This window comes from Neofelis nebulosa, chromosome 1, assembly GCF_028018385.1.
Source record: "Neofelis nebulosa isolate mNeoNeb1 chromosome 1, mNeoNeb1.pri, whole genome shotgun sequence".
Classification (NCBI taxonomy): Eukaryota; Metazoa; Chordata; class Mammalia; order Carnivora; family Felidae; genus Neofelis; species Neofelis nebulosa.
Genome location: NC_080782.1, coordinates 207,471,491 through 207,491,446, shown reverse-complemented (window position 1 = coordinate 207,491,446; position 19,956 = coordinate 207,471,491). Strand labels below are relative to the sequence as shown.

The window sequence follows — 19,956 nt, the reverse complement described above, 5'->3', positions numbered from 1 at the left end:
CTGAGGTGTAGTGAGTGTGTGTAAGCATGTACTTGTGGAAAAAATTTAATGTCATAGGTTAGCTTAATGGAAATGGTGTACATTTGTGTTTGTAAAGAAATCATAAAACTAAACACTTTTAAAAAAATAGTTTACTTCTGAATAAAATAAGTTTTATATTAAAAATAGTTTATTAAGATCAACAGTAGGTGATTGTACTTTAGTGGTACTTTAAGTAATACATAACTTTTTTCATCTGATCCATTCATACATAAACCATAGAGAAAATTAAATTTCGAGCTAGTGTTGATTCAGGTCCTTATTTTAATTGTTGGAATAAAGATTCCAAGAATTCGCTTGTATTTATTTTGACATAGTAGGTGTCCATGTTACCTAAAGAAGGAAAGGAAATTATAGTGATAGAAGAGATACTTGGTTGTTAATGGAAATGAAATAGAAGACCTCTTTTTTCATTTTTATCTTTTGTGTGTCATAGTACGTTCTCTTCTGAATTATCTTTAGTAGTGTTTTGCTCCTCCTATTCTCTGTGCTTAATAGCGATTTGGGCATAGAATCCCCTGGGTTCATTCAGCTTAACTGCTGGCATATCGATTTGTATTGTTTTCAGTGATTTTTTTACCCATAATGTATCTATAAACTGTAATGAATATATTGATTCCATCTGTACCAAGGGATCTGAAGCAAATTTTGTCCCAATTTTTGTTAGCCCTTGGTATTGTACTAATCTTGCTACTCAGTGTGGTTAAACACAGGCATACCTCAGAGATATTGTGCGTTTGGTTTCATATCACTGCAGGAAGAGGAATACCGCCACAAAGCTAGTCAAACTAATGTTTTGGTTTCCCAGTGCATATAGAAGTTATGTCTTCCCTGTAGTCTATTAAATGTACAGTAACATTATGTCCAAAACAATGTGCATAATTTAAAAATACTTTATTGCTAACAAATGCTGTCACCTGACCTTCAGCAAGTTGTGATCTTTTTGCTGGTGGAGGGTCTTGCCTAGATGTTGATGGCTGCTGACTGATCAAGCTGTGGTTGCTGAAGATTGGGGTGGCTATGGCAATTTTTAAAAATGAGACATCAGTGAAATTTTCCTCATCACTTGACTTCCTATCATGAACAATTTCTCTGTAGCATGTGATGCTGTTTGATAGCATTTTACCCACAGCAGAACTCCTTTCAAAATTGGAGTCAGTACTCTTAAGCCTGCGGCTGCTTTATCAACTAAGTTTATGTACTATTCTAAGTCCTTTATTTTAATAATCTTCACAGTATCTTCACCAGGAACAAATTCCATCTCAAGAAACCACTTGTTTGCTCATCCATAAGAACCAACTCCTGATCTGTTTAAGTTTTTATCATGAGATGGCAGCGGTTCAGTCCCATCTTCAGGCTCCACTTGTAATTGTAGCTCTCTTGTTATTTCCACCACATGTACAATTACTTCTTCCACTGAAACCTTGAACCCCTCAAAGTCACCGATGAGGGTTGGAATCAACCTCTTCCAAATGCTTGTGAATGTTGCTATTGTGACTTGTCCTATGAATCAGGAATATTCCTGGGGCACCTGGGTGGCGCAGTCAGTTAAGCGTCCGGCTTCAGCTCAGGTCATGATCTCACAGTCCGTGAGTTCGAGCCCCGCGTCGGGCTCTGTGCTGACAGCTCAGAGCTTGGAGCCTGCTTCGGATTCTGTGTCTCCCTCTCTCTCTGCCCCTCCCCCGTTCATGCTCTGTCTCTCTCTGTCCCAAAAATAAATAAAAAATGTTGAAAAAAAAAAAATTTAAAATTATTTCATGTTTTATTCCCTTCTTTCCACATATAGGCTTAGCTAATTGGAAGTTAGTTATCTTTATTTTTATTGTGTCTAAGCAGGAATTCATTTGTTAAAATTCCCATTTTGATATTTAGACAAATGTTTGGGCCAGTAATCTCAGTGTGGTAGTAAATAATCATGTGTAGATCAAAGACCATAAAAACCACACAAGGCCATTTGACTTGGGTTTTATTGCGAGACAGTTAAGACTGCTGTATACCATTCAGTGTTCAGATATGTCCATTTTTTTTTTTAAGTTTATTCATTTACTTTGAGAGATAGAGAAAGAGCATGAGTGGGTAGGGGAAGAGAGAGAGGGAGAGAGAATCCCAAGAAAGTCCTGTACTCTCAGCACAGAGCCCAACGTGGGGCTTGATCCCACAAACTGTGAGATCATGACCAGAGCTGAAATCAAGAGCCAGACTCTTAACCAACTGAGCCACCCAGGTGCCCCCCGTTATTTTTTGATTGAGTTCTTATCCATTTGGGAAGAATGTTTTCATTCTTAGTTTTCTCATTGGCATTTGAAAGAATTTTCTTGTGTCATCAGCCTAATTTGTATGTGCAGTAATTGATTCTGTCTTTGATTACTTTAGGAATTCAGGTCTCAGTTCAAACTTGAATGGGCATTCATTGCTTCAGTGGATGAAGATGGGTGGAAGGGAAGAAAACTTTAGTGTTTGCTTGTTAGTATTTCTGGCTAATTAATTAGAACATTCCTCTTCCCTAAAAAAATATATGGAGTCTGGAAATCTGAAGTAAGGATGAGTTCCATATGTCTAGTTAGTAAAATGTTTAGGCCAAGCTAAATGATTTGACACTTTTTTATTTTGATGTAGACAACTCTGGTAAGAATATTTATTACATGTATAATTATACGCATTGCTTTCCAAGAATCCTACAAAGTGATCTGAATGAAAGTTCTTTTATTCTTCTGCTTGAACAGGAAGTCAGCCATGAATATTACATCATTTGAGAGACACTTGTGGTACAAACTTGCATGTGGAAGACAGACAACTTGAAACTATACACGAGCAAATAAGCAGATAATTTTAATAATCTAATATGATTAGTAAGTATAAAGTATGTGTTCCACCTGCAGGCTGAACTCTGTTTTGTTTGGCTTATATATTGCTTTACAAAAAAACTAAAAGCTAAAAATGAGAAGATCTGACAATAATTGCTTTACCTGTCCTCCTACAGACAGTCACCTGGATGCGAATTAAGGCTATCCCCTTTAGATGGGTCATGTAGTCTTCGGCTTGTCCCAGTCCTCCTCATTAGATTTTCAGTGTAGCCAGTGAATAAGTTAGACTCAAGGATTGTACCTGCTTTCAGAGGAATGAATCAAAGGGTAATTGACTGTCTTTTGTCTCACTGGTAGTAAGAGGTATTGATGGTGATCCACTATCTCAATCAGATAAATGAGATTAAAATGATAATATTTGTCTTATCAAAGTTTTCTGTCAATTGAGATTCTTGAACTATAGTTTGGGCACGTTTGTTTTATATGCCCAAGTGGGTTCTGAACATGAAATGAAGATGGTTCTGGCAGTAGTACTTACGCTGTGTGACCCTTCTTATTGAATATATATTCAATATTTGGAATAAGAAATCCCCTCTTCCCCAAATTGGTGGATAACAATTAATTTTGGAGCTTTTACTTCTAAAGTGAAAAGAGTTGCTCAGGATTACAAATTAAGTGACTCTGAGTAAGATGGGATGTTAATGTCTTCTATTTGTGAATGAAGGAAGCAGTTTCTAAAATCTTTTTTTTTTTAAATGAGCACATATTAAACTGTGACTTAAAATGGCATTATTTGAAGTTAAAATTCGTGAGAAATGTTAGTCTATTCTGTGAGTATCATGAAGAAATTTAGCCCTCTAGTGCCTTGCTTGTCAATAAAATGTATTTCAATATATTTTTAGTACAGTACAGCAATGAGTGATTCTATAATGTTACTGTTCCAAAATCTCCACTAGAATGGAAAAAAAGTATGTGTTTGCTGTTTTAGTAAACAAGAACTCTCTGGGGTTTGTTTCTTCTTTAAGGTCTATTTGCCAGCTCAAAGATGGTACATGGGAACTGATTACAGTTCTCTTCCCTCCAGGTCCGTCTTGCAGATGTGCACAGGGATCAGATCTAGCACACCTGCTCCGGTTTTCCCTTCCTTTCTTTCCCAGTGACCACATTAAGGCTGGTGAATGTTGTGTTTTGTTCTTTCAGTTAACTGCATTACTGTGGTGCATCTTGAAGCCAGTTTGGGCATTTGACTTTCATCATTTGCTTTATCCCTTTTTATTGGTTTTATTCATGGATAATGTTGGAGTATTAAATGTTTACAAAAACAAAAGGATTAATTTGTAAATCTCAGGTTACTGTTAATTTAGATTCAGTCCTTCAGTGAAAATGGTACAGTATTTATACAAGGATCACCAAGGTGTTACTGGGAAGACCTGTGAATGGGTCTCTTGTTTCTTGATAGGAGTATAGTGGTAAGGCTCAGATCCTTTGATTTTTCAAAATATGAAGGATGAGTAAGGGAGACTTGTAAGACATGGAAACTGAGACTCAGCCACATTTTAGAATTTGTTACGTTCAGGAGGCCTTTTAAAGGCATTATTTGAAAGAAATCACATGATATTTGACTTCCACGTGTATCAAGTCAAATTTTCACCTCCTTATGGCTTTGGCCTTGACAATTTTTCTTAGGCTTTCCCTTTTTTTATATATGTAGAGTTAGGTATTTTTGTTGTGATAACAGTTTCTGAATCTTTAATTATTAGTATTAGTTCTCTGATCTTTTATGATGAAACTAGGCATATTTTTATTTAATATATTATTTTGGAGTTCACTGACTGAATTTGCCTGGTTGTGCTTTTTGTGTGTGTATTGGTAAAATTGCCTAGTTGTTCAGGAAATTGATTTGTGTAGGTATTGGCTTATGTTAGTGAGCATATAGTATTTCTAATATTAGCGATTGTAGTTGATAAATAAAAATGGTGTGTTGGAACGAAAAGACTGATGAACTGGGACTCAGGAGGCATTGTTTTTTTAACTTTGTGTCACTGAAGTTTGTGTTTTCGGGAAGGTCTGTTAACATCTTTGGGCCTTCTTTCCCTCATCTGTAGAATTGAAGAGGTGAATTTTGATTATTTTTAAAGATTTATTCCAGTTTATTGTCACCCTATGATCGTTTAAATCCTAAAGACTTGCCTTTCTAAAAGCAAAGTATTTTATTAGTCATTATATACTATTTCCACATTGTATAGGAATTTTGAAAATTGTGTTTTTTGTTACCACTTATTCAGGATTTAAGATACCACCCATATCTCTCTGTGTACCATTGCTTTCTATAATTGGTCTCAACCTATATTCATCTCTCATTTCTTCCCCATTTTCTAGCCAGGATATTCTAGGTTTTTGCCTGTAGAAGGTACTTTACACATTTTTACTTTCATGTCGTTCTTCATACTATTCCCTTTTTTGCACTCTTTCCCATCCCCCAGCCACTTTGAGGCACTATAACATTTTGTTTATAATTATTTTGGCCTTGCATGTTAACTGTATATTTATTGTGTGGTGTTGTATATAAGACACTGAACTCCTTGAAGGCAGGTGTTTAATTTTCATCATTTTACTAATCTTATTAGTGATGCACATAATACTTTTCACATATTAAAGAGGGACTTAATATTTCTAGAAGTGAATTTATAAAATGATTAATGACATGTACTCAGCTCTTTGGTTGCTGTCTCCAGGTAGTTTACATTGCCAAGTGTCTTAGAATCGGTCTGATGTTGGGAATTGATGGTGGAATTGCTGGCCATCAGGAATGACCTCGAGTTAGTTCTGTCAGACTAACACTCCTGTCTCTTTTTAGTGGAAGAATATCTGTAGGGGCGAAGCTGGCACCGGCCCTTTGGTTAAAGGTCTTAATACTGTTTATGAAAGTTGTGAGATGTTAATGGTCATTTGTATAGGTGGACTTTTGGGAGATGATACCTGAATTCTAGAATTTATCAAAGAAAATAAAATGCTTGAGTTGGGCATGTATGAATGGGTAGAGATGATCCCCCACCCCCCTGGATTCAATCATCTTTTTACTCTTGAATTAATTATTGTGTCCAATAGATGTGTGGTTGGTTTGGACTGGATAAAAGATCAAAAGGCAATAAGGCAATGAGTTAAAAAGCTGAAAAGAGAATAGGAAAGTAAAAGGCATAAGATAAAAAGTTGCCTCTCTTTTCTGCCACTTTAAGTTGATAATACATATTAAAGCATTCTGGTGAATATTATGTCCAAGAAAGGGGACCTGAGAAGATAAAATGAGAAAGTAGCGGAGAAGCAAATTATCAGGGATTAAATTTAAATCTATGTTATTTTTAGTTCTATTTTATTTTATTTTATTTTATTTTTTTATTTTTTTATTTTTTTTTATTTTTTTATTTTTGAGACAGAGAGAGACAGAGCATGAACGGGGGTGGGTCACAGAGAGAAGGAGACACAGAATCTGAAACAGGCTCCAGGCTCTGAGCTGTCAGCACAGAGCCCGACGCGGGGCTCGAACCCACGAACTGTGAGATCATGACCTGAGCCGAAGTCGGCCGCTTAACCAACTGAGCCACCCAGGCGCCCCTTAGTTCTATTTTATAGCACATCTCAAATCTCTAAGAACTTCTGTATTAGCAAATATTTAAGTCAAATATTATATTTGCTTAACAGTAAGAATAGCTCATACGTTCATTAAGAAGTATTTATTTAATGTTTATTCATTTATATTTTTGAGAGAGAGAGAGAGAACGGGAGAGGGGCAGAGAGAGAGGGAGGCAGAGGATCCAAAGCAGGCTCCACATTGTCAGTGCAGAACCCAGTGTGGGGCTCAAACTCACAAAACTGTGAGATCATGACCTGGGCTGAAGTCAGATGCTTAACTGACTAAGCCACCCAGGCACCCCAAAAAGTATTTTGATACTTAAATTTCTCAGAAAGCATTTGGATAATTTTTAATGCAACATCCTTTTAAGGATACAAAAGATAGAAAACATGCATTGCCCATTCTTGTTCTATCAGAGATTGTAAATAGGGAATATCTAAGGCCCTTTCCCTAGTATTTGTAGTAGAAGCATTTTATAGTACAGAACAAAACTGCATGTTGACTTAAGAAAATAATCTTGGTTAATTTTTTATTTTAGAAAATATTAAGCCATTTATTTTATTTTAACAGGTATCTTTCAGATGAAGGCATTGAAGCTTGTACAAGTTCTCCTGACAAAGTCAATATAAATGACATCATCCTGATTGCTCTCAATGTAGGTTTTGTTTATTATCTTCTATAAACATTTTAAATCTGGAAGCTATGTTCATGAGAAACCTCTTATAGAATAAATTGGATATTAAGATAAGTAATATGGAGGACATCTTTTATTTTTATTGTACATTTTAAGTTGCAGTGATGTTTGTTGAATTTGGTAATCTCATATAGGCCCAATTTTTAGAAATATATGTTTCTTGTAACATCTATTATACAGAATCCAGTGAAAAGAAAAAAAATGCAATTAAAACTCTCATTTCCTCCCATTGATCAGTTATAAAATTTCATAACATTTACAGTAGATACATATTAGCAGAAAAAACTGATCATATTTATTAAAACAAATTACCAGTTAACATAGGAACTGTAGGTAGGTTATAGCTTTTTGACAGCTGTATTTATTGTTTCAAAATAACTTTTCCTGTTAACAAAAGTAATATATATTGTAGAACACTTTAGAATACAAAAGTAAAATAAGAAAATTGGGGCTATTTATAATTACTGTTAATGTTGTGTATTTATTTCTTTCCAATCTCTCTCCCTCCACCTGTCTGTAATAGCTGTATCTTTTTCATGATTGGGATTGGCTTTTGGATTTTTTTTGAAGTTATAAAAATTATTTGAAATTTAGATGTAAGTTAAATGAATATTCTTTTTTCAGTTTTGTAGTTACCCCAGTGAGAGTTTTTTCATATTGCTTTTATAATAACAACCTATTAAATTATAATTTAATCTATTCAGTTAAATTTATACATTATGATACATAGTCAACTAAATTTATAAGAGAATTACTGCCTGATGAATCCGTCATATCACTGCAAAAGAGGTATAACATGAAGCAGAAATGGTAGCAACTGATAAGAACATTTAAGATAAAATAAATGTATAACTGTGTATAACTTTTTCTTTTCAAAATACTTAAATTTATATATAATTAAATGGACTTAAACAGATAAAATTTATGTTTCAATTCTGTCATTTATTTTCAGCTTCTTTAAATTTTATTCAATAAAACTAACAAGATCAGGGGCGCCTGGGTGGCGCAGTCGGTTAAGCGTCCGACTTCAGCCAGGTCACGATCTCGCGGTCCGTGAGTTCGAGCCCCGCGTCAGGCTCTGGGCTGATGGCTCAGAGCCTGGAGCCTGTTTCCGATTCTGTGTCTCCCTCTCTCTCTGCCCCTCCCCCGTTCATGCTCTGTCTCTCTCTGTCCCAAAAATAAATAAAAAACGTTGAAAAAAAAAAATTAAAAAAAAAGAAAAAAAAAACTAACAAGATCATTTTTTGTTCTAAGCTGAGAATGTAGGTTTTTAATAATAGACTATAAAATTTTTTAAAGTAAGCTTTAGAAGTTATACATGTTATCTATGACTCCAAAGGGAAATATTCCCTATACACTTTTTTTTTGACCTGTACCCTAATAAGTGAATTCTACTTTCAAAAAATAGTGAAAGACCTCTATTCATTGAAAAAAATTTCTAAAGATGATGAGGAAGAGATTTCGTGACAATCTCTGCTTTTCTTATTTTTCTTATATATTTAGATAAATAGCAATGAGCTATCTATAATTGGGTGTGAAGCTTTATTATTTTTTAAAAGCTTATTTATATATTTTGAGAGAGAGCGAGCCCACAGACACATGAGCATGAGTGGGAGAGGGGCAGAGAGAGTGGGAGAGAGAGAATCCTAAGGAGGCTCCCACATGGGGCTCAATCTCATGAGCTCTGAGGTCATGACCTCAAGAGATCAAGAGTCCGACATTTAACCGACTGAGTCACCCAGGCTCAGTTGTAAAACTTGAAAATAAATCAAGATGAAGTATTTGTCCTATGCACATAAGAGGTAATGATAACCATTATTTTATGAATTAATTTTTTTATAATTTTCTCTGAAATATATGGTTGAAAATTCCAGCCTAAGCTATCATGCCACATAATAGGAAAAAAAAAAATACTTTTAATTAGGATGAGGTCTACACCAGACAGATAATCTACTTTGAACCTTACTTATCATCTTTAAATAAAATCAGGCATTTCTATTGAATTTTTTCATCTTTTGAGTGATCAGTAGCTGAAAAAGGCTTGTATTATTGATTCTTATTACATATAACTTATTACATATTGGGAGAATAATCCATGCATCAGCTTTCTTATGGCCCCCTCCTCCTGTGTGGGGGCACACTGAGCTTGTTCCTTTGTCCAGCAGTGAAAATGCAGTAATATATGTGCAGGTTTTCCCTGCTATCCAAAAGTAGAGCATTCCTATGAAAATTTTATAAGCCAAAATGGTGTAAAGTGAAGAAGCAATTACCATTAATTTATGTAGAAAGATTTTAGAGCGTTCCCAGACCTAAAAAGTAACCTCTCTTAGGTTTTTCTGACACCATAGGGCATATCTTGCTAAAGGATGCACAAAATAAATCAAGATAAAACACAGATGCATACAACACAGTTCAAACCTACTGTGGCTTGATGCTGAGATGCTGAGTGTGGTTCCTGGGGAAGGAGCTTAGCTGTGGCCCTCTCACTGTTTGCGGTGTGTTCTGTGTTCTATGAAGGCTTACTATATAAAACAGCCCTATTTTTGTTTTTCTTTTTCTGTAAAATGAAAATCTTCAAATTTCTTTCAGTTAGTGAAAACTCACGTAGATCTTTTGTGACAGCAAAGTGGCATAATGTTAACTTTTGCAAAGCAAGGATAACTGGACAGTGTTTCTGCTCAGGGAAGTCCACTGGAGACCAGCACCCAAGGCATTGATTGGACTGCTTACGAAAGTACTCTGTGCCTAAATGAAACAATTCTAGACTCCTCCTTCCAAAAAGCAGCTATTCACCATAAATCACATTGTTTATACAAATATATATAGTCTAGGCAGTGAACCACATTTTCAGTTAGGAGATGGTTCAAGTACATAGTTCCCAGATGTTAGCCTAGGGCCAACCTTGTGAAAGCAGGCCCTTCTAAAAAGAGCAGCTACATAACTCATTTCTGTATAGATTTTTATGTTGAAAAGGAAGATTCTTAAGTTTTTACTCTACAGAATGGGGAGTAGGAATATTAAGAAATGACATTGAAATCCAACATGCAGTTTGGGGATCAAATACCTGAATTATTCAGAAGTAAATTAAGTGATCGCTCAGTCTTAAATTACTGAATACCATGTATTGGTAAAAATTTTAAAATAGATTTTTAAAAATTTCTTTTAAGATTCTATACAATATAAAATGATTTGCCAGATAGATATTCCATTGAACTCACTCAATAAATAGTCAAGAATCTTTTGTATGTGTGCACACATGCATGTCTATTTATAGGCTAAATATTTCTCCTGCATAAATTTTTATGTACAATATCAATGAATTTTTGGACCCATTTGTCCTACTGATCCTGATATAATGGCATCTGAATCAGAAAATTGCCTTTGCAGTATTTATAAATTGACTTTGATTTTAGGATGCCTAAAGATTTGGTAGGTCATTTTCATCTTGCTAAAAGAATAATGAAATAATATTCATTATGAGTGTACAGCACTTTAAAGGTTAGGCAAACTTTGAATATATTGTCTCCTTTTAGCCTGATAACAACTTTGTGAGATAGGATTCATGATATTTTTTCCACTTCATAAAAAAGTAAATTACCTGAATTTAGAGAATTTGTGACAGTGTCCACAGTCCTATTAGTTAATTACAGTTGGTAGTGAATCAAAGTTTAGGATTTTAGTGTCATGCTTATTTCTACTTCTCATGTTAGTTTATGTTACATTTCGTAATTACTGCTAAAAGCCAGAAATGAGGGACCATGATGTATCATAAAATTTGTATATATTCTGTTTCTTATACACATTTAAATATTTTAGCCTTTGAATGACTTCAAAATAATGCCTATATTTTTATGAACTGTTAGTTGTATTACTGGCTTGATGATTATTCATACACAGATGATAGCAAAATGTACATGTCTTATATTCACTAAAATTAACATGATAGCTAATATTCATTAAGTGCTTACTCTTTGCAGTTTATTGACTAAGTGCTTTGCGTATATTGACATTTAATCTTCAAAACAATCCTAACATAGGGAAGGCTAATGTAAATAGTTTTTGCCCATCTGTTACTCAGTATTTTCAAGATGAAAAAGCTTGCAACTCGAGGTATGCTTTATAATTTTTTCACTCCGTTATTGGTTAGAGGCTACAAACATGATAAAGCTGATGCATTGTTTCACAAGTGTTTTGATTTGGGGCTTAGTTTGCCTGGCAGTTCCATTTGGTGAGTTTGTAGCTTGGGAGTAACCCTTGCATTACATTGAGAAACAAAATATGAATTATGGTGGTAAAAGACTGGCCAATTATGTAATTTTATGCTCGTTTCTTAAGCTGATCACATACTGATATTTCAAATAAGAGGATGTTCTATTATTGTAGGTGGTCAAAGGAGACTACCCTACTTCTCTCTATGTATTCATTTTATATTATAGTAATTTTAATCATCTAGTGTTTTCCCCTTGAGTCTAACATGAATTTTTGCCTTAACAATTTATGTGATTAAATGCACTGTTTGCTTTTATTTTGCTCTTAAGGAGATGACGACCTACTGTTATTATATTTTAAGGAATAGCAAAACAATATAAATTTGTTTAGCAATCTAACCGCACACTCCCAGTCACCAAGATAATTTCTTAGCTTAAATAATTAGGCCTCCTTCATGAGTATTGACAGTTTTCCTCGGAGCAAACTTCTTACCGTTCCTTTAGTTTGCACTTCCTAAAGAGGACAGTATCCTTTGTGGTTCTGCTTTTTATGTAAATTGTACAGTTGAAGTTTTGTTTTTATATCAGAAATGCTATAACTTTGTTTATGTCAGTCCTTATGTTTTCCTTTCGATGTTTTGCTTTGGTTTGCGGAGAAATATGTACTTCTGCACTTTCATAGAGTTGGTCATTTCTTCACTAATTTAGATTTCTATAATTTATTTAAGCAAATGAAATATACTTTTACTACAGTAATATCTTACTGTTCTTGCTGTTGCAGTTGTGTTGTTCCCTAGGATATTTGTATGTTATGTAGCTTTGTTTTGGGTATCACAGCTTGTAGAATAATGTGTTTTCATGGCTCTGCATAGCAAGGTCACATAGGATTCAGTTATCAAGAATATATTCTGTTTATGTATTTAAAAGTAGTCATTTGGTTTGGGCTTGGGCATTAAGTTTTTTAGTAAGACTACAGTTTACATAAAAGCAAGTGTTAGGTTTTAATAGAGAAAATTTAGTAAGTTAAAAAGTTATCAAAAGGAATACGACCAGAATTAAGTCCTTAAACATTACTAGTCAACTTACCAGTGTACTTTAAACAACATATGTATGGGACTATGTTATTTGAAAAGATTGATTATATGTCTAGATCTCATAATCAGCTAAAAGATACTTTAATTTCATTCTATAAACCTTAAGTAACTTCATCTTTGTTTATGAGTAAGATTAGATTTAGATTTACTTTTCTCTACAATTATATTTTAATAATAATATTTTTATTTTAGACAGACTTAAGAACAATTGGCAAGAAATTCCTCCCCAGTGACATCAATGGTGGAAAGGTAGAAAAGGTAAAGAAAAATGTTAACTTCCTAAATTATGCTAACTACAATAAATATGAACATTTACTAAATTATTGCCATTATTTTTTGTCAGTAAAGACTGCAACTGCAAAATATTTTAGAAGTGAATAGATTATAGAGTCATCCTCATAGTAACTTTCTATACAAATGGAAATCAATTGACTTGAACTTTTAAACTTTTGGTGACTTTTTCAACATTTAAAAAAAACTTCTGTTTCAGGAATTATAATTATGGCACACTTACATGTGAGACTTACCAGATATTGCTGGAGTTCAGGACAAGGACCCTTTTGTACCTTTTAATTTTAGTTACCTATTTCCATATTTATTTAATGAATTTATTTATATAAAATTATAAGATTGCGAGAGGATATCAGAAGCAGTTTGTCAAAGCTATGCATTTGGTTATTGCTGTCATTTTGCACCACACACACACATACACACACATACACACATATATATAAATGCATAATATATATAATATAATATATGTTATATATCATATAATTAGATATTTTAGAATATATATACATATATATTCATGTTATGAATTTTTTTAGTGATCTTTTTAAAATCCGGGGTACAGTTTTTAGGTACCAGCTACTCAGTCTTCTACTTCTTATTTATTTATATTCAATTTCTTCTTTTTATTTGAAAATACATGTAAATTGTGTCAGCCAAGAATTTTATGTGCTGTTGGTCACTTTTTGAACTTTTAAAGAACATCATTATCTATAATTTAAATAAATACTTTCAGTGTTTATGTTTAGAGTTTGAATAGTCTTATAATTTTAACATTTGGATATTTAATATAGTTATCAGATGTTTTAAATTTTAGATAATTGTAAAAGATCTATGATGTAACAACTTCTCTCATGTTTCTCACATTTTCTAAATATTAATCCATTTATGTAAATAATGGTCATCGTTTAGGTGGAAAGAACCATAAGAGTTTCTAATCTTATCTAGTTTTTCTAAATTTTTTTTCTTAATGTTTGTTTATTTTTGAGAGAGACAGAGAGTGAGCAGGTGGGGGAGGGACAGGGAGAGAGAGCAAGAGTCACTGAATCCAAAGCTGCACTGACAGCTCAGAGCCTGACATGGGGCTTGAACGCACGAACCGTGAGATCGTGACCTGAGCCGAAGTCGGATGCGCAGCCAACTGAGCCACTCAGTTCCCTCATAATCTTATCTAGTTTTTGACACAAATACTCAGAGAAGAAGTTCTATAAACTTCAGCAATTCATTTTAATGTTTAACAACACTCTGTGTCAGCAGACTTTAATTATATTTTGATCTAAAGTTCTTATGCTACAACTTAAAGTTCATGTCTTCTTTATCTTCCCTTGGAAATGGAGAACATCTGCTTACCTTCTCTTGGGAGTAATTCTTCATATAGAGGACTTGTAAATGTCATTGCCACAGGTTTATTTTTGCTAAAGCTAGTTTATCTTGATTCCTCTGTTATTCTGTCGCAAACTTTTCATTGAACTTCATTGTTCTCAGAGTTCTCTCTGGTTTCTGTACATCTCTTCTTTTTGGTTGTAGTAGTTCTCAGACTTCAATGTACACCAGAATCACGGTGAGGCCTGCATAAAACATAGATTGCCAACCCCCCCCTTCCCCCTCCCCCCACACTTTCTGATTCCGTTGAACTGGGATAGTTCAATGAGAATTTGTATTTTGGACAAGTTTCCATAGGATATCGATTCTGCTGGTCTGGGAAGCATATTTAGCAAGCTTCTGGATTATAGAACCCCAGATTAGGCAGCAGTCTTAGGTAGGTCTGATGAGTGTAACAGTTCTTTACCAGTAAAGTAACTAACATGAAAGCAGTCTGTGCATACCTTACATTAGTTTATTTAAGAACATTTCAAAGCTTTCTAGGTTATTGTTTTCCATGTTCTTGATGTGTCTTCAGGGATTCTGAGAGCCCATCTCTGCTGTAAGCTTGTGGGGATGTTGCTGACGAGGCCTGTGTCTGCTTATTCCACCTTCTCAGAGCATCCTTGCTTCAAAGAGTTTTTGCCCAGTGATCTCTTTAGGATTTCTTTTGAATGCAGCTAACAACAATGAAAAACACCTTAAAATCTTTAAATGTAGAATTTTCTGTACCAAATTTTATCTTTTAAAATATTCTTAATACTAATGTCACTTTAGGTTATGCATAAAATGAGAAGATTTAAAATCAACCCTTTACACATGAAACAGGAATTGTGTTGGATATCCCTTTCTGTCCTTTGGTTATATTTTTTCCTTTAATTACCTATTTTTAGCACTAAAAATAACTCTCTTCATAGTACCTGTATTAATATGTGAAGGTGTTTTGAAAAATAATTTTAATAGAAATTTTAGAAGCTGACCCACAGGGAATTGCTCATTTTATTTGCCTTCTGTTCAAAACTCCATATGTTGTATAAATATGTAACTATTTTTAGTCTAAGTAAATGTTTAAGGAATATTTTTTTGACATGAATTATTTGTGCTTTTTTCTAAGATAGTACTAACTCAGTATAAACTACTTTATTTGTGCCTTTATTGAAATGCTTTATTAACCAGCATTTTACCATGTTAATGATGACTGAATCCTTATAAAGATATGGCTCCAGTCACTAAATTATGTCTGTCATAGTTCATGTTTAAAATAAATTTTAAAAAGATTCAAAATAAATTATTTTAATCTGTGCATAAGATAGGCAATAGTTAGTAAGCAGAGTATTTGTAAATTGTCTTAATCTGTGCATAAGATGTAGGCAATATTTAGTAAACAGAGTATTTGAATAAATAATCTGTTTTTTGGACATGTTGGGTTTTGTTATAATACTATTTTTTAGTCATCTTTTATATTAAAAAAGGAATGAATGAATACAAGAGCTGGGTTGTCCAGTGATCATCCAGATAGATCATCTATTTGCATAGTTATAAGCATATGCTTAACTTCCCATAAACAGTTCATGTTTGAGCTTTAGGCCATAAAGATTGTGAGAGTAGAGGGAACTGTGGTGGGGAAACCACCTTTTGCAACTTCTTTACTGAGTGGTTCATGGTAGGCTTTGCATTTCTCAGATATAAAGTCTTGAACCATCAGTTGCATTCTTATACACTAACAATGAAGCAACAGAAAGACAAATAAAGAAACTGATCCCATTCACAATTGCACCAAGAAGCATAAAATACCTAGGAATAAATCTAACCAAAGATGTAAAAGATCTGTATGCTGAAAACTATAGAAAGCTTATGAAGGTAATTGAAGAAGATTTAAAGAAATGGAAAGACATTCCCTGCTCATGGATTGGAAGAATAAATATTGTCAAAATGTCAATACTACCCAAAGCAATCTACACATTCAATGCAATCCCAATCAAAATTGCACCAGCATTCTTCTCGAAACTAGAACAAGCAATCCTAAAATTCATATGGAACCACAAAAGGCCCCGAATAGCCAAAGTAATTTTGAAGAAGAAGACCAAAGCAGGAGGCATCACAATCCCAGACTTTAGCCTCTACTACAAAGCTGTCATCATCAAGACAGCATGGTATTGGCACAATAACAGACACATAGACCAATGGAATAGAATAGAAACCCCAGAACTAGACCCACAAACGTATGGCTAACTCATCTTTGACAAAGCAGGAAAGAACATCCAATGGAAAAAAGACAGTCTCTTTAACAAATGGTGCTGGGAGAACTGGACAGCAACCTGCAAAAGGTTGAAACTAGACCACTTCCTCACACCATTCACAAAAATAAACTCAAAATGGATAAAGGACCTGAATGTGAGACAGGAAACCATCAAAACCTTAGAGGAGAAAGCAGGAAAAGACCTCTCTGACCTCAGCCGTAGCAATCTCTTACTCGACATATCCCCAAAGGCAAGGGAATTAAAAGCAAAAGTGAATTACCGGGACCTTATGAAGATAAAAAGCTTCTGCACAGCAAAGGAAACAACCAACAAAACTAAAAGGCAACCAACGGAATGGGAAAAGATATTTGCAAATGACATATCGGACAAAGGGCTAGTATCCAAAATCCATAAAGAGCTCATCAAACTCCACATCCGAAAAACAAATAACCCAGTGAAGAAATGGGCAGAAAACATGAATAGACACTTCTCTAAAGAAGACATCCGGATGGCCAACAGGCACATGAAAAGATGTTCAACGTCGCTCCTTATCAGGGAAATACAAATCAAAACCATACTCAGATATCAGCTCACGCCAGTCAGAGTGGCCAAAATGAACAAATCAGGAGACTATAGATGCTGGAGAGGATGTGAAGGAACCCTCTTGCACTGTTGGTGGGAATGCAAATTGGTGCAGCCGCTCTGGAAAGCAGTGTGGAGGTTCCTCAGAAAATTAAAAATAGACCTACCCTATGACCCAGCAATAGCACTGCTAGGAATTTATCCAAGGGATACAGGAGTACTGATGCATAGGGGCACTTGTACCCCAATGTTTATAGCAGCACTCTCAACAATAGCCAAATTATGGAAAGAGCCTAAATGTCCATCAATTGATGAATGGATAAAGAAATTGTGGTTTATATACACAATGGAATACTACGTGGCAATGAGAAAGAATGAAATATGGCCTTTTGTAGCAACGTGGATGGAACTGGAGAGTGTGATGCTAAGTGAAATAAGCCATACAGAGAAAGACAGATACCATATGGTTTCACTCTTATGTGGATCCTGAGAAATGTAACAGAAGCCCATGGGGGAGGGGAAGGAAAAAAAAAAAAAAAAGAGGTTAGAGTGGGAGAGAGCCAAAGCATAAGAGACTGTTAAAAACAGAACAAACTGAGGGTTGATAGGGGGTAGGAGGGAGGGGAGGGTGGGTGATGGGTATTGAGGAGGGCACCTTTTGGGATGAGCACTGGGTATTGTATGGAAACCAATTTGACAATAAATTTCATATATTAAAAAAATAAATAAATAAATAAAGTCTTGAACCTAGTGTCTTATAGTCTAAAAAATCATGGAACAAAGTTAAAAAAAAAAAAAAGCAAAACCATTCTTTCTACAAAACTGTTTCGTATTTTTAATATTTTTTAAGCTTAATGTTTTACAGTAGTCATTTTCATAGTTTACGCCTCTGAACCAAAGTATATAAATAGAATTATAAAATATAGGTTAATGTAAAAATGCTTTGTTACCAGTCCAGCTATGTGATGACATTATGCATTATTGTGGAACCCTAAAAAGGAAAGGCTTTCAGGTCTGCGTTTATTTTTTTCTTCTAAGTTTTAGAAACGACTGGTTGTACATGCCTTTTTAAACATGAAACTGTGGGTAAAGACCTGATTTTACAAATGGATGGACTGTCTCAAAGCTTCAGCAATACCAACATCAACCACAAGATGGCTTCACTGCCTTAAAATTCAAAGTGAATGCACTCTTACCAGTAGCCTAGAAAATTAGATGTTTTTAAAAAGAAAAATAATTGAAAAAAGTTTTTAAGTTTTAATTTAAATAAAATTGTATCATGTTTTATGTATGTTAATTTATTCTGTGCTAATAATAGTTTGTCAGTGTTCCTTCTAATGAGTTATTAAAATTAAGCATACACGGTTTTTTTCAGAACAGTGGATTACTCTGAAACATTGATTTTACTATGCAATAAAGCATAGTAAATAAATAAAATAAATAAATACAAGTGCTCATTGGCAATTATTAATAGAACTGTGGAGTTTAAAAACGACTGCATAAAACAATATATATTAGCCACGTACTCCGTTCACTTTACTTTTTTTTTTCCTAATTCTCCCAGAGAACAAAAAGCTAACCAGGTGAAGGATAGACGTGTGGAAATAGGGAAATGATACACTAGTAGAAGGGTTACTTTGGACTGGGAGTCCTGCAATGTTTTCCTCATGTTTCATTTGTTGTAATTGCTCTGAATGTAAGAGAAATCATGTTCTGTGCTGTACTTTGATGTATAAATTGATGCTTTTTGCAGGGGATCTCAAGTTTGGGAAAACCTATTCAAGATTATGTCTATTTCTCACTTAACAGGCTTTTATAATATCCTGTTTTTAAAATTTCTAAGAGGTAGAAACTTTTAGATCTTCTAGTAAATATCACCATATTTATGATTCAGAAAGGGTTTTTTTTTTTTTTTTTTTTGCTCATTATTATTATTTCTTACATTTACACTCTTGCTGTATGTGAATATCACTTGAAAATTTTGAGATAAGGATGAGGGACTACCTTCGCAAAGCTATTTTTATTTTCATCATCCCTAGTGCTTTTGACTTGTTTTCCTCTTGTTTTTTGGGTTTTTTTTTTTTGTGCGAGCTCCTGTCCTATCTAGGAGAACGCTGATTTTCAGCAAACTCTTCTTTTTCTCCACCTTCTCCTCTTTACTGAAAATCTACTCTGTCCCAGATACTATGTTAAGTAATTTACATCCAATATCTATGTAGTCTTCAGAAGAACACTGAAAACAGAAAAGATTTTTTACTGCAGAGATGCAGTAACTGGAACTTTCTTAAAATCTGTCTTTTGTTGCTACAGCACCTTCATATTGCCATGTAAACACAATGTCTTCCCCTCACCGGCCAGCCAAACTGCTGTTTATTCTTCAAATCCTCACTCAGATGCCACGTATCTCCTAATTTTCTTGACCCCTTTTGAGCAGAATTCATTTTTAAGCATTAACATTTCCATTGGCCTTTATACCTATATATGCTTCTCTATATAACAAATGTTGTGGTTTTGGAACATGTAATAGAAAGATGACAGACTTTGGTGTAAGACAGATCCACATTCGAATTCGAATTCTGCCTCTTACTAGCTGAGTGACCTCTGGCAGAGTACATTACCCTCTGCTCTCAGTTTTCTCATTTAAGATACACAGTGATCCTAACATACTTTATAGATCTGGAGGTAAATTATTGTAAAAACACAAGGAAATACTTTATTTATCAAGGAGTTTTGAATGTTGTGTTTGTGCTAATAAGTTCAAGGGATGCAGAGATTAACAGGACAGCCCATGCCTTGTTGGAGCAAACAGCCTAATGAGAGATAAAGAAACCTCAGTGTTAATGTAGTGAAACACATGCTAGGTCAGAAGTACCCGTGATGAAGAGGCAGCTGTCTCAGCTTGGTGAGGCGGAGAGGTTGCTTTTCTTGCTAGACTATTAGGTCTTAGATGTGATTTTCAATGAGGTAATAGTGAGAAGATCCTCATTTGGGGACATATTTAAAATCTTAGG

General features: G+C 34.3%; 1 protein-coding gene across 9 annotated transcripts in view; it reads left to right on the top strand.

The window, feature by feature from the left end:
- TDRD3 (tudor domain containing 3) overlaps positions 1-19,956 on the top strand; it is a 164,506-nt gene that overhangs the window by 47,837 nt on the left and 96,713 nt on the right. For 7 of the 9 annotated variants that reach the window (XM_058683440.1, XM_058683446.1, XM_058683412.1 and 4 more), the window contains exons 2-3: positions 7,045-7,129; positions 12,663-12,728. In XM_058683440.1, coding sequence (XP_058539423.1) covers positions 7,045-7,129; positions 12,663-12,728 — 151 coding nt within the window. Of the gene's footprint in view, positions 1-2,762; positions 2,889-7,044; positions 7,130-12,662; positions 12,729-19,956 lie in introns of all 9 variants that reach the window. The other 2 variants (XM_058683473.1, XM_058683482.1) reach the window with 2 other exon arrangements.